The 14,233-nt window shown below is 37.9% G+C and overlaps 2 protein-coding genes across 2 annotated transcripts; both read left to right on the top strand.

Annotated features, from left to right (window-relative positions):
* Positions 1 to 588: 588 nt before the first annotated feature.
* LOC128719485 (surfeit locus protein 4 homolog) lies at positions 589 to 3,052 on the top strand. Its single transcript, XM_053813113.1, has 2 exons — positions 589 to 639; positions 2,291 to 3,052. Exons 1-2 carry the CDS (start codon positions 589 to 591, stop codon positions 3,050 to 3,052), a joined length of 813 nt encoding a protein of 270 aa, XP_053669088.1.
* A 5,391-nt stretch (positions 3,053 to 8,443) lies between these two features.
* On the top strand, positions 8,444 to 13,694 carry LOC128714266 (alanine aminotransferase 1). The gene is made up of 4 exons (XM_053809144.1): positions 8,444 to 8,740; positions 8,870 to 8,959; positions 12,375 to 13,461; positions 13,546 to 13,694. The coding sequence occupies exons 1-4, from the start codon at positions 8,444 to 8,446 to the stop codon at positions 13,692 to 13,694; spliced, it is 1,623 nt and encodes a 540-aa protein (XP_053665119.1).
* The last annotated feature ends 539 nt before the right edge of the window (positions 13,695 to 14,233 follow it).

Below are 14,233 nucleotides of genomic sequence, written 5' to 3'. Positions count from 1 at the left end.
GAGAGTGTGGCCGCGAACTTCGTCCTCAGCTGTTTACGTCAAACGTCAAAAATCTGCCTGTGAACTGCAAGAACTGCAATAATTACACATCAACACTCTTTCGGCCACACATCCCTATCCAGAAATCTGATTTATTTTCTAAAGTTCGTGCAACAGAAACATTAGGAAAGATTTCTTAACACCACGTTTTAGTTTCATTTCAATCTTTTGGTTTGTACACAAAAAAGTTTTCCATGTAACGTACAGCTAATCTAGGGCTTGGTTCTCGTTAATATTCCTCGCGCTTTAACTGGTAAGTGGTATCTGCACTTGAAACATTGGATTTACCAGATTTGCTGATGTTGCTACTGCATTGCTTTATTTTGTCTTTTCTTTCCTGCTAAATAAGCTTTAAAATACCTTATGCTGATAAATTTCAACACAATAGCATCTTTCCTCAAGGATCTGCCGACTCCACGCTCCTGGACTGTGCATCGTGCTCTTTCAACCACAAAAGTAATTGATGAGAATCCATAGCTTACGAATGATATCTAACATTGTAATATTTCTTCTATTAAAGGCGTCTTTGTTGTTTAACGACCATCAACTATGAATATACCCAATCAATATCTAGAAAAGACAGAAGAAGTTGCCGATCAGGTATGCTATGAATATTATTAGAAGTGAATGTCAAAGTTAGCATATTTTGGCAACGTCATCATTATATTCCGGTTAGGTATTAATTATGCCTTGATATCGTTCAATGTTGTGATTTCTAATAACATATTTCGAATGTTAGAGAATATAGTGGATCTTGGTCTGCTTTTTAGCCGTATGGTCAAGTGTAATAACGCTTTATAGGAATATTTATCTAGTACCGTATTTGTGTTGATACGTACGTTACATATGTTACTATTAGACCACGGCAGATTTGTATTACATGATAACACATACTTTCCAGCTGTAGCACCAAACGACAAACAACTACAAAAATAATCAACTATTCATCAAACACATCATTAACTGAAAAAAGATATCTAAATAGATTTTTAAACATCATTTCGTTTGCTACATTCGTTCTCTAAATAAAGCTATTTGGTTCTGCTTTACTTTCACAGCATTGAATTGAACTGAATCAAATGTAATATAGCTTTAATATAGCTATATATACGAATATAGCTTTAATAAGCTCAGTTAATATTTGAATAATTTGGAGGAATTAACAATTAATGTTTGATTCAGTTTGATTAGGAGGGATCCGGTAGTCTAGTTGGTACCGGCACCGGTCTCTCAACTCAGAACGGCATCAAATCTAAAGGGGCTGTTCTCCCGGAACAACTCATTAGTATTAAGCCACGTGTAAATTTGCCGAATTTCCTTTTATATAAGATGTGCTTGTTCGTAAAAATTTTGCTCGGCTTTAAAAAACCCTTTACTAACTATGCATTTTATTCTTACAAAACTTATTCTCAAAATTGTACAGCTAAAATCTTTTTAAACATGGGAAATACGGTATGATTATATTGTATTTATGACAGGCATCATCTGGTAAATCGTTAGGCCAAGAAGCATGATATTTGATTTACCAACAGTATATTGGGCGCGTTCATGTAACTCATTTGTTCCGGGAATTTTTCGTTCCGGTTGGAGTAATGGGCACTCATTTTTATTCACATATCCCGCAATTGTTGCGCATATTTTAAAATCTGTTTTGATGGTTTTAAATAAGTTTAGCTGTACAAACACTGAAACGTTCGATCCCGTTTGTATGAAGAATAATTCGCCACCTAGGCCGAGTAAACCCGGGATAAGGTGACATTTCAAACAAATGGGAATTGTATCTTAAATTAAGCTACCTTTGGTTGTAAGCAATACGGCCTGCCCGTCCTTGTTGAATAAAAAAATGTCCACCTTTATAGCAGGTGATTCGAGATATGGATTTCATATACATAAACTTTTTTATGAGATCTTATATTAAAAGATTGTATAATCTTTAATCAAACGATTGAATGAATGTTTGCTAGTTAAGTAAAGTAATCAAATTATAACAAAAAAACATGTTACGTGATCATTCCCATCTATTCGCTCATCATCTTGCCACTCGAATTTCGGGGGTTCGGCATCGGGATGATCCTGTCAGACTTTAAAATTATGAGCAGAAGTAATTGAAATATATGTTCTACTAGTTTATCTCGCAAAACATACATATACAAATTATTTTGAATTTCAATGTTTAAATTTATATAATCCTTTTATAGTTGATTGCTTATCAAATACTAAATTTGTTTTGTTTTATTTTCTGTATTTTTAGGTAATAAGAAAGGGGAAACATGTCCTACCACATGTCGCGCGATTATGTCTGATAGCAACGTTTCTTGAGGATGGTATCCGGATGTGGGTGCAATGGAATGAACAGCGTGAATATATGGATATGAACTGGGGATGTGGCAAATTTTTGGCTACCACCTTTGTTCTTATCAATTTAATAGGACAGATTGGAGGCTGTGTGATGGTACTCGGACGATTGAAAGTGAGCATTGCTTGTTGGGTATTGTTTGGTATCGTCGTGTTGCAAACGATCGCGTATTCTGTCCTGTGGGATATACAGTTCCTGTTGCGTAATCTCGCCCTGATCGGTGCATTATTACTCGTGCTAGCGGAATCGCGCGGCGAAGCTCGATCACTTTTTGCAGGCGTTCCTTCGCTTGGAGAGAACAAACCGAAGAATTTCATGCAACTGGCTGGTCGTGTACTTCTTGCATTCATGTTCATCACACTGATCCGTTTCGAGCTTAGTTTCTTGCAAATCCTTCAGGACATCGTCGGATCCATATTAATGGTACTAGTTACGATCGGCTATAAGACAAAGCTCTCATCTCTCATTTTAGTAGCACTGCTAACAATTCTAAACCTGTACCATAATGCATGGTGGACCATACCAGCGTACAAGCCTCTGCGTGACTTTCTTAAGTACGATTTCTTCCAGACGCTCTCTGTCATTGGTGGCTTATTAATGATTGTTTCCCTCGGGCCAGGTGGTGTTTCGATGGATGAACATAAGAAAAAGTGGTAAAAAGATGCATTATACTAGGAAAGCAATAGTATCAATTTAAATTAGCTTCCGCAGCTTTTTGTTTGTTCGTAAAACAGACCTCCGTACTGAACAATAATATTATTTCGGTGTAGACGAAAAGAGAACCGTAACAAAACACTTAAAATAGCATTGAAAACCATTTTTTTCCTAGATTATAATCTTTCCTGTTATTTTACACATAATGTGCTGTTATGAAACCAGCAGCAGCATAGGAAACACATTGAACATGTAAATGAAAATATAACTTTAAAAATCTAAAATTACATTTAAAGTTATAAACTTCTACGAACGTCGGTAATCGCATCTTTTGAAACCAAGTCGAAGATTCTATAACTTTCAGTTTCTGAACAATATATTACTTTTATATGCAATAAGGAAGTAAAAAAACAACAATTCTACTGCGTTTGAAAAACGATCTACTATAATACGAACCATCTATTGTTTTCCCATTTAAATCGCTAGAAAAAAAACTTCACGACTTATGAAGTGCAGTAACAGGGGGTTCTAGGCAGGTAATAAAAGCATCAAAATTCACATCTGTGACGTATTTTCGTAAGCACAAAACGAAGGAATGTAAAACCAACACTCATTTTTTATTGATGCATAAAACTTTTCTAGAACAGAAATTTCGTTATTCTTATACTATGTAGTATGCAAACTAAGGATGTGATTTGTTTACTTGATTCCGAAAAATAAAGGGAAACTTATGGAATACTAACATTATAGTAACGTGTAATATTTAGATTGCTGGTACCAATATAACAGTTATGGGTATCGATGAAACCAATGGATTATGGGTTATGGATGTATGGATTAAGGGTTTGGATAATCAATTTTTTCGCTATTTTGACTTACTCTTAACAGGGCCTGAACGTAATTAAGACGCACTGTACGAATGATAAATTGTTTTATCAACCCAAAAATTAAAAAAGTACGGGTTTATGCACTGTACAACATTTGTAAAATGTGCCAAACAGCGAGTTCATTGGGATTTAAAAATGGGTACAACATATTGAAGATAAGTTTGATAATGACTAATAGTCTGATTACGACCATGAGTCATTAACCAACCATTAGAAGGAAATCATCTAACCGGAGAAGATGTATTTAACGAAATTTATTGAAACATAAGTTGTAATTACAATTTTTTTCTTAAATTATTATTGATTTCAAATAAAAACACAACACATGCTAACTCAATGCTAATCAATAGTACAAAAGAGGTCTGGTTATTTCATTTCTGGTTTTATTTAGGCGTTCTCAGTCCTGCAACCGGGGGATTCCAGGGGAAGACATTTATAATATAGCTATAGTTTCTTCACAATTAGAAGAAAATCTAATATCCGCAATTATATTCTATATATAATTTTCCAATACAACCGAAGTTTTAAAACGAAAAAGGTCTATTCTCCATACAAAATGTATGGTATATATAAATGTCGGTTGTCGAGATGAAGGTGTAAATGTTGTCATTGTCACTACGGTTTAATTGATCACAAGAGATAATATCGAGCGTATTTTAATCGGAAAATATGATTTTGTGGTAAAGGATTGTTGGGCTAAGGATTTCTTCACTCCCCCAGCCATAGAGTATGTATTTAACCTGGACACATTTCCTTCACACTGGGCTGCTTTGTGGGCATCAGTTGTGATCGAAAAAAATAATTTATTTATTTGGTGTATAGTCTTTTTTATCGGGTTGCTCTTTCTTTTGCGGTCATTTCAAGCCATACGACCGGCAAGGTGAAATAAAATGTACGGTTGTTGTTAACAGTTGAAGAAACTGTTTTCTGCAGTTTTTTCTTTTTTTCATTGCATCTGTTCGTATTTACACAAGTTCGTATTCTAGTGCTGCTCTTTCTTTCAAAAGCATACAAAACTGAAACGTCAAATAAACTCAACAGACAACTTTTGTAAACAAATCGTGCTCTATCTCGTTCCCGTAAGCATGTTAACCATGCGAGTGAGCGAAACTATGTGGTAAACTGCTGATGTTTTGTGCGTAACTTCTTACGAGCGAATTTTCTTGGCAGTGTAGATGCTTCAGTTGATTGTGGACTTGCAATATTAGCCAAAGTGTCCCGGTGGTACGTGCCGAGGTGTTTGTGCCTGCTCTTCAAATCATTAACAATTTTACTAATCCAGTGCCGGTTTTGATAAAAGCAGCAGCAGTAGCAACAGCAGCAGCAGCAGCAGCAGCAGCACCAGTGCCATCAGGTTTGTGTCGCGTACATTTCCTTGGTTTTTATTTTCAAACCTATTTTATCATCTGTAGAAATGTTCTAAGTAGGCCAACCGGCGGGTTAGTGAAAAGGTCTTGTCTGTTTAGAAACAATCACGTTCGCATTGTAAAACAACAGATCTTTTCGGCATTAAAATATCCATGCTTGGATGTGAAGAATCGTTACCAAAAACCAGACAAAGATTCGTGGTTACATTCACTTCAAAAATCAGGAGGATCAATATGGCTAAAATTCTTATTTACAAGGAAAAATAATGTAATTCCTATCCCTTTTTCCATTTTAGGTTCATATAAAGATAGTATTAACAATCCTAACACAGCCCTTTCCGCAATCAGCATATCGCTGCAATGATGTGTGCAATTCAATCTTATGATATGTGAAGCGATCTTCTTGCACTCAAGTCTTAAGTATTTTAAAACTTGGATTTTTGGTTTGGATAACCTATTCACAAGGAGTTGGTTTTCTTGTGTAACCAGAACTATTACTGTACTACGGAATTTCGATAAAGCAACGAATCATAGCATATGCAATACTAGCAATCATTTCGATCCCAACGGCCAAAAGTCCGAATTCATTGCATAACTCTGCATCCGTATTACATTGATGCGTCTGTAGGTGAGTACGGCATACACTTACAATTCTATCTTGGCCTCGGTGCAGCTGCATTCGCCACTACCATGCATCATGTTCATGTGTGTATCCAACCATCATTGGCAAAGCATTAGACGTAGAATACGAAAATCTCACTGAACCTGGTACTGAAATACAAATTGTACAATTTGTTTGTTGTTACGGAAGCTATTCGCTACGTTGTGTAAAACTAATTTTAATCCTTTTTTTAGAGCGTCATCTTTATCAGCATGATTATATGCACGGTTTCAGCAAATCTTCGCTGTGTAATGCGGCTGCTCACGCACCTGTGTTATATCTCAGTATGAGCATCTTGGAATCATACAAATACTTACGACTCACCGTCCTACGCTGTCTCTCCATTGATTGTGGCACACCGCGCGAAACGGTTATTCAAGGGACAGATTTAAAAATAGTCCCCATATGATGGTGATCATAGCAATCAAGTGTAGACGGTTGAACAGATGGTCTAGTTCACGGGAATTATTCGCAGTAATACAAATAGGCGCTGTAAGAAGTAGTCTTTGGCTGACCGCCACTGAGTTTGATGCTCTAGCACTATTTTGACGAATATCATTACGCATGAAAACTTTATTGTTGACTTTTCGGATGTTTTACAAGAAACAAAATCTGCTGGATTGCCGTCCGGTGGGAAGTGCTAATTTTCACGCACCCGGCATTTGAAGCAGACGGATAACTTCAACATTTAACCAGTTTTTGCGTAACCTAAAGCTATGCGATGTAATAGAACGGTGATGCTCTCTGTTAAATTTTTGGTGAATCATAATATTAGAATATCACGTTTGTTGGTTGAAGTATATGAGTAGATGATCAACAGGTATGATCGCAGAACACTGTATATGAGATCTTCCGAATTTACTATTGTTTGTAATTCCAATTTCAATTGTTCCTGCTCTATTTTAAAAATGCTTCAGAGGTATTATATGTGTAGCAAATATTTTACGACCATGAAAATGGCCTGATTAGACAAGGAACATACCCGTATATTAACGGCATTGTAATAAAGTTCGTTCTTATCTTGCTGGCAGACATAGAGAAATACTACAATCAGAAGAAAGAAACACACTTACATTAAAAACGCTTATTTCAAGTTGAAAATACGAATACAATCAAAGAATCTAGATTAGAGCTAAATCATTTCACACTATAAATCATGCAATGTCTGATGTTGACGTTATCAACAGAATTGCAGAAAAACTTAAACGTTGCCCTCATGTTTGCCCTAGAAAGCATGGAAGATGCAACACTTGACACACTACCCTTGCAGCAATGTGGAGCAAACTAGTTTCAAACTGATGTCCATTTCCTTCCTATATTCGTTCGTTCTATCGGGAGTCTATGCGAGCCTAACTACGTGAGATCAGCAATGAACATTGTACCGGCGATGATAATCATCTTTGATAGTGATAAGATGCATGCAGCCTCTGGTAAATAAGAATACAAATTTCATAGAACAAATCCCTTTTACTGAAACTTGACCACCTTCGTATGACATTGTTACGAAGATCTTCAAATGAAATGTTTGTTGGCTAATGTTTAGCAAATTCATTCGACAGATCCGGATTATGACTATTGTTTTGGTGCAATCATTTTATGTTGTTGGAACGCTAGACTTCAAACACTTATCTCTGCAGTCAGCTTCTGGCGTTCCACTAGGTACATCAACTGATTGTATTAATCCAATAATATTTATTTTAATGGACACTCTAATCTCCATGAGCGTAAATCTATGGAACAGTAGAACAAGTACACATAAATTACTTTTTATAACATTTTTTTATGTATTTAGAACTCAACTAAACGCCTTTTTAATTGCAATCAGGACTACAGGAATTGGACTACCTCAGACAGATTATATTGAGCAATTTATAAATAATCTTTCTAGTATCGTGATAATGAGACACTTATGAATATATGTGACATTTTATTCGTTCTAGGGACCTTTTAGTGAAGATGAAATGGGGGTATAGAGAATAATTATATATTATAAATAACATTATCAATTTGCGAGTTTGATCATCTGATGTATTAAGTACTGTTTAGGGGTTCTTCATGTTTTCATCTGCTTTCATTAAAAATTTTTAGTTCTATGTTTTAATGTACTTAAACGTAAATTATGTCGATCTTTCCTAGTATTTATACAAAAATGGCATATCATTCTTTATTCTTCTTTTCTTCTTTTTTGTGTAACATGCATTGGTAAAAACACTTCTTGTTTTTTAAATCGTTGCGAATAAATGTGCGGCACAGCATACACATTCACATCTGGCACTGCTGCACACAACGAAAACATAACTAAAACTGGGAGAGACCTAGACCATCAAAAGGCGGGAGCTTTGGGAAGGTTCTGTGAGTACTGGCCGTGAGATTAGGAACTCTCTCGCGAAACACCATCAGGAGAGTTCGTTTCCGCTGTAACGCGCGAAAAAGGGAGGTATTATAGCGCCCGGCGTAGCAAACGCACCACACCTCAACCATGTCGCTCAGTCTTATGCTAACGCTCTGTCAACGGAGCACTCGGGGCTTTGTGTTGCGCCCGGGCAGTGTGAACATCCGGCTAGCGGCCGCAGCAGCACAACAACCGCACTGTCCAGCACCAGAATCGCCAATCAACCAGCAACATAACCGCACGTTCCTCACGATGGCGTGCGTACAGCAGCAACAACGATGCGTGTCGATCGACAACATCAATCCGGCAATCAAAACTATGGAGTACGCGGTTCGAGGTCCGCTGGTGATTCGTGCCGGTGTTATCGAGAAGGAGCTAGAGCAGGTAGGTCCCGAGAAGAGAAACTAGTTTTTGCGTCGTATTGCGTTGATATAAATTGAGTTCTTTCCGGTACTGTGCTATTATGAATGTGGTGTCGTCACGCAAAAAACACCGACCCAAACCCACAACCAGGGAGCGAAAAAACCCTTCAAAGAAGTTATCCGTGCTAACATCGGAGATTGTCACGCAATGGGTCAACCGCCAATTACCTTCATCCGACAGGTGAGTACAAATATTTGCAACAACTAAAAGCTCATCAACACTGATATCGTTCCAAAGCTACCTTTGGAATAGAAGCTACATTCTTTTGAGGTGTAAATTTTTCTGTTAGTACTGTTCAATTAAGCGCATAGGAAGTATCGGCATGTGGAAGAACTGTCGATCGAACCTTATCGCTTACTAATACTACCATGAATCCCCACCCTTCTGTTGAATGGAATCTCTACCCTACAATGTGTATAACAACAGCAACAAAAAAGAATGAAACAGGAACAGAGAAATGCTCAAACACGCGAAACAAGATTAAATATTCATACATTGCTTCTGCGGTGCATCCATAAAACTTAACAGCCTAGGGTAAACTTCGTATAAATGTGGAAAAGCGCAGAAAACAGTGGGCAATGTAAGGGAAGGTTTTGCTTATGTATATACCGGTGTGTATTTGGTGATATGAACAAGAAAGCATTATGTAATGTTGCCCTTATATTAATAAAAGGGCACTTACAGCATCGATTCCGGACGGAGTGACTCTCTTCTACACTCTTTTTTTTCATATTGAACGTTTCCCAGTGCGGTTCGTGTGGCTACTAGCAAATGTAAACAAATAGATGTTGGCAATTAAACCGTGTTACTGATATCATCTGAACTAAAATATCCTGTTAGCAAACGTCTTTCAGTACCGAAACATAAAAGAGTACATCGCAGAACCGGTTTCGACCAACAGGGCGAAAAATAAGACAACTGTAGCTATAAACTGCGAGATGCCTTGAGATGCCAGAACCAGTTCTTTACCGATATACCATATCAAACCTGAAAAGAATAGCCTCTCTTATGAAATATTTGAGAAACATTTTTCGAATGTCGCTTAAAAAGTAATATTGATGATCTAAAGTCTTGTGTCTTTGCAGCTGTTTACATCAGTTACCTCGTAGCTTCTCTCTGCTGATAAACGAACGTTATTTCAACGCTGCATTAGCGTCCATGCAAAGATATGAGCCAAAAATTAAATTGATCCCGTAAACAGTTTTATTACTCGGCATCAACAAACCGTGACCTTTGTGACACCTTTATCAATTGGCAGCATAAAACAAGCGTTAAATTTGATCGACGCGCTCCATATTTGCTAATACTTGTTACTTGGCGGACGAGCGCTAGCCAATATTCAAGATATACATTTGTGTGAGTTTTTTTTTCAATTCAATTGTACGACTTGGAGGAAAAATACGTTTGCAGGCTATTGCGCAACTAGCAAAAGATTGCTTTTAGTACGCTTGCTCGCTTCCTAAACGGTTATTCGCACATTTGTGACTGATTGATTTAGATTGGCTGGACACTATCGGATTACTATGCCAGTGTAGAATTTGATAATAAAGTCACTGCATAGAGTTGGCGCAGAATTGCGGCTAAAGTTAGTACCTGACGTGAGTTACATATTTATAACAAAGGGCATCCATTTACTTGGTGTGAAATAGCCTTCAACGATAAATATGTATGCCATTTATTGTAAAGATGTGTGTTGAGACAACGCTATGTGAACGGTCACTTTGTCGTCGTTAACGATCACGTCTGTAATTAAACTTGGTTATCACGAGCGAGTTATCATGTAATATTTTGCACCATAACGGTTTTAACACTCTTCTAGTTCTCTCAAATTGAAGAAAAGTCTTGTACAGTTGGCAAGGAAACTGCAGAGTGGTTCTTGACCGCTAGCTGCAAAATATATGCTAATTATCTTTAAAACAAAACACCAATCGATGCCGCATCCATACCAAGATGCTAAGTGCATGGGCAAATATAAACTCCTCTACTAACCCTACCTGCCAAAATGTGCAGCAGCAGTTCGTGATCACGATCTTCTGCTTCGATGTTGTTGAGCTATTTTTTTTAGTGCGATATATGTTTCCTGCTACACTCTCCGTTACGTGGGAGAGATCAGGAAATTTTACATCCATAAAAAAAACGTTTCATCTGATATTTTGTTATTCGGATTCAGATCAACCGCTTCTCTCGGCTTGCTTTGTGTTTTTGGTTTCAGACAGTGCTGTTTGCTCAATCTATTGCAAAAAATACTATTTATACAGAGGTGCCGCAGAACTGACGTTGGTTTATTTCATTCCGTTCAGCGTCAATTGTGGTTTGGTTGTGTAGGTTGGTACATTGACAAACCAACTTGCGTCTCATTTCAGACCATTTTTAGCGTTTTATGGTGAAAACGTTTTACTTGTATGAACACGTTGCAATATTTATAAGCAGTATATTATCAAAATGTTAGCATAACATGCGAGATTTGGCTTTACTTCGTTTTTAATACAATGTTGTTACAAAGAGAGAGAGAGAGAAAAATACAGAGTGATGAAGAGAGAAAACGATTGGGACTTTGGCCATTTACGACTACGATAAATTTCATACATTTGCCTATTATTTGCACATAGAAACAATATCTCGAAAATGAGCATCTTCTCTTCAGCGGATTCGTATGGACAATAGGTCTACGACTTAGATGATAAGATACTTTCCGTCGTTTTGACTTGCGTTAACAATATCTGTCAACGACACTGATACCTTCTGTATTTGAACTCTTCAATAAATACTATCTACTGTGTATTGTAAACTACCTCTAGGTAAATAGAAAAACTACAGGAATGAGATAAGACCATAGCATTATTATCACCCACTGTAAACGGTTATAGAATGTTATCAGAATCTGCTACAGGGGAGACAATTGAATGAGCTAGGTTCAAATAATAAGGGATCGTAACGAACGTAGAAATCTAGACGTATTTCTCAATCTTAGTGTTGGGTAAATCTGATTCTGATTCATAAATCTAAATCTTTGAACTGTATGAATGAATCTGAATCTCTATTCTAAACATTAATAAATCCTTAAAGATTTATAAATTCATGAAACTCTCCGAGAACATGATTTTATTATGTTTATTATTTTTGCTTCTGAAATAGGAATTTTAATACGGATGAAATAAGAATTAACAGCTGTTTTTTGCGACCAACTGTTTTAGTTTATAATTCGTACAAACCACTTTGCGTTACCTCGGTTATGTTCGTTAACATTATCATTGAGGTTAACGAGTTTAATTTTATTTGTACGATTAATATTATGTTATATCATAATTAAATTTGTAATTATACTCAATTACCCAGAATTAATATTCACAAAACAAATTTTTAAACTAAATTGATTCAAAATTTTCTGTTCGTTAAAAGTAGTACAACCAATTTTATCTGTACGAAAATACTTATTTCAGAAGTAAAGACAATTACGATTATAAAATCAAATTTACAACACTACCCTATTTCTTTAAGTTCAAGGTAAAAAGGTGCTGTTACCAAATGAAAGAAGACCTTTAAGTTAACTACCTACTAAAATTAATTTATTCCGATTATTTTACTACTTTTCAAGGTACTTGGGCTCGTATCGTATCCTCCGCTGTTTAACGACGCTACCATCCCGGCAGATGCAAAGAAGCGTGCTCGCGACATCCTGGATGGATGCAAAGGTGGATCGGTCGGTTCGTATTCCGACTCTGCCGGTATTGAGGTGATCCGTCGACATGCAGCCGAATACATCCAACGTCGTGACGGTGGCATACCGGCTGACTGGCAGAATATCATCCTTTCGGCCGGTGCGTCCGGCGGCATCAAGGTGCTGATGGCGCTCTTGCGTTGCCCGATCGAAGGCAAAAAGCCAGGCGTCATGATACCGATCCCGCAGTACCCATTGTACTCGGCTACTATTGCCGAATTCGACATGGAGCAGATCGGCTACTATTTGGACGAAGCTAACAAGTGGGGCCTCGATATTGCCGAGCTGGAGCGTTCGCTGAACGAGGCGCGTAAGGTGTCGGCACCGCGCATATTGGTCGTCATTAATCCGGGCAACCCGACCGGGCAGGTGCTTTCGCGGTCTAACATCGAGGACATCATTAAGTTTGCGCATCGCGAGCGACTAGTACTGTTCGCGGATGAGGTGTACCAGGATAATGTGTACGAAGCCGGTTCAAAGTTCCACTCGTTCAAGAAAGTGATGATGGAGATGGGTGACCCGTACAACAAGATGGAACTGTGCAGTTTTATGTCCTGCTCGAAGGGATACATGGGCGAGTGTGGCATTCGCGGTGGGTACTCTGAGATTGTGAATCTATGCCCGGATGTGCGCACGATGCTGTTGAAGTGCATTTCGGCACAGCTGTGCCCTACCACTGCCGGTCAAGCCGTTCTCGATTGTGTTGTTAACCCGCCGCAAAAGGGTGAACCATCGTACGAGCAATTTGAAAAGGAAAAGGAGGCAGTGTTGGAGTCGTTGCGCGAGCGTGCCGAACTGGTAGCACGTACGTTCAACTCCATCGAAGGTTTCTCGTGCAATCCTGTACAGGGTGCAATGTACGCCTTCCCGCAGATCCGATTGCCCCCAAAGGCACTCGAGGCAGCCAAGAAGGAGGGAAAACCGGCCGACACATTCTACGCATTCCAGTTGCTTGAGGAGACCGGTAAGTTGTTTGTTTTTTTTTTCAAATATGCAGAAATGAGTTTTATGCTTAACGTATTTATATTGTAATTATTCTTCGGCATAGGGATCTGTATCGTTCCCGGCTCCGGCTTCGGGCAAAGGCCCGGTACCTATCACTTTCGTACCACAATTCTGCCTCAGCCAGAAAAGTTGAAGGAGATGCTCGGTCTATTCAAATCCTTCCACGAGAAATTCTTGCAGAAATATAAGTAATAATTATTCGCTTGTAGGCAACAAAGCCGCCTCTGCAAACATCAGGAGCGTAAAAAAGCGAGTAATGATTAGAACGGGTGTGAATAGAATCAATCGTTACAAAAAAAGTTAAACGTATTAAGGCGATGGAAGAGGGTAACTTCTGTAACATCACTAGTTCCACATAGTGAACACCCCAGAATCGGTAAACATATCGCACCAGCGGTTCAGAAAAAATGGATAAATCGAGATTTGTTCGAGGTGAGTTAGAGACAAAAAAACTCATAAACGAAACCCAAGAAATTGTTTAAAAACGTGCTAGCTCATTGATACGTTTTATTTTTCAAACGCTATGGTTCCATATTTAAAGCAATTTAATTGCGATTTTTTTTACCAACAACAAGGCTCGGCCTTTTGCGATTTAAACAAAAGCATGCATACAATAAGAGTGGTAGGGAAACACGGTAAATGATGACGCGAATTTTGTAAGAATATGGTGAAGAACAGGAAGCTGCTAACAATGATCACTCTAGTACATGTTTTTAATAATTTTATTCACA

Source organism: Anopheles marshallii, chromosome X (assembly GCF_943734725.1).
Source record: "Anopheles marshallii chromosome X, idAnoMarsDA_429_01, whole genome shotgun sequence".
NCBI lineage: Eukaryota > Metazoa > Arthropoda > Insecta > Diptera > Culicidae > Anopheles > Anopheles marshallii.
This window is presented reverse-complemented; position numbering and strand designations above follow the sequence as displayed.

Coding starts and splice junctions, on each gene's coding strand:
- LOC128714266 (XM_053809144.1), top strand. CDS start 8,444: ATGTCGCTCAGTCTTATGCTAACGCTCTGTCAACGGAGCACTCGGGGC. Junction 8,960..12,374: donor CAATTACCTTCATCCGACAG/GTGAGTACAAAT, acceptor CTACTTTTCAAG/GTACTTGGGCTCGTATCGTA. Junction 13,462..13,545: donor CCAGTTGCTTGAGGAGACCG/GTAAGTTGTTTG, acceptor TCTTCGGCATAG/GGATCTGTATCGTTCCCGGC.
- LOC128719485 (XM_053813113.1), top strand. CDS start 589: ATGAATATACCCAATCAATATCTAGAAAAGACAGAAGAAGTTGCCGAT. Junction 640..2,290: donor CAGAAGAAGTTGCCGATCAG/GTATGCTATGAA, acceptor CTGTATTTTTAG/GTAATAAGAAAGGGGAAACA.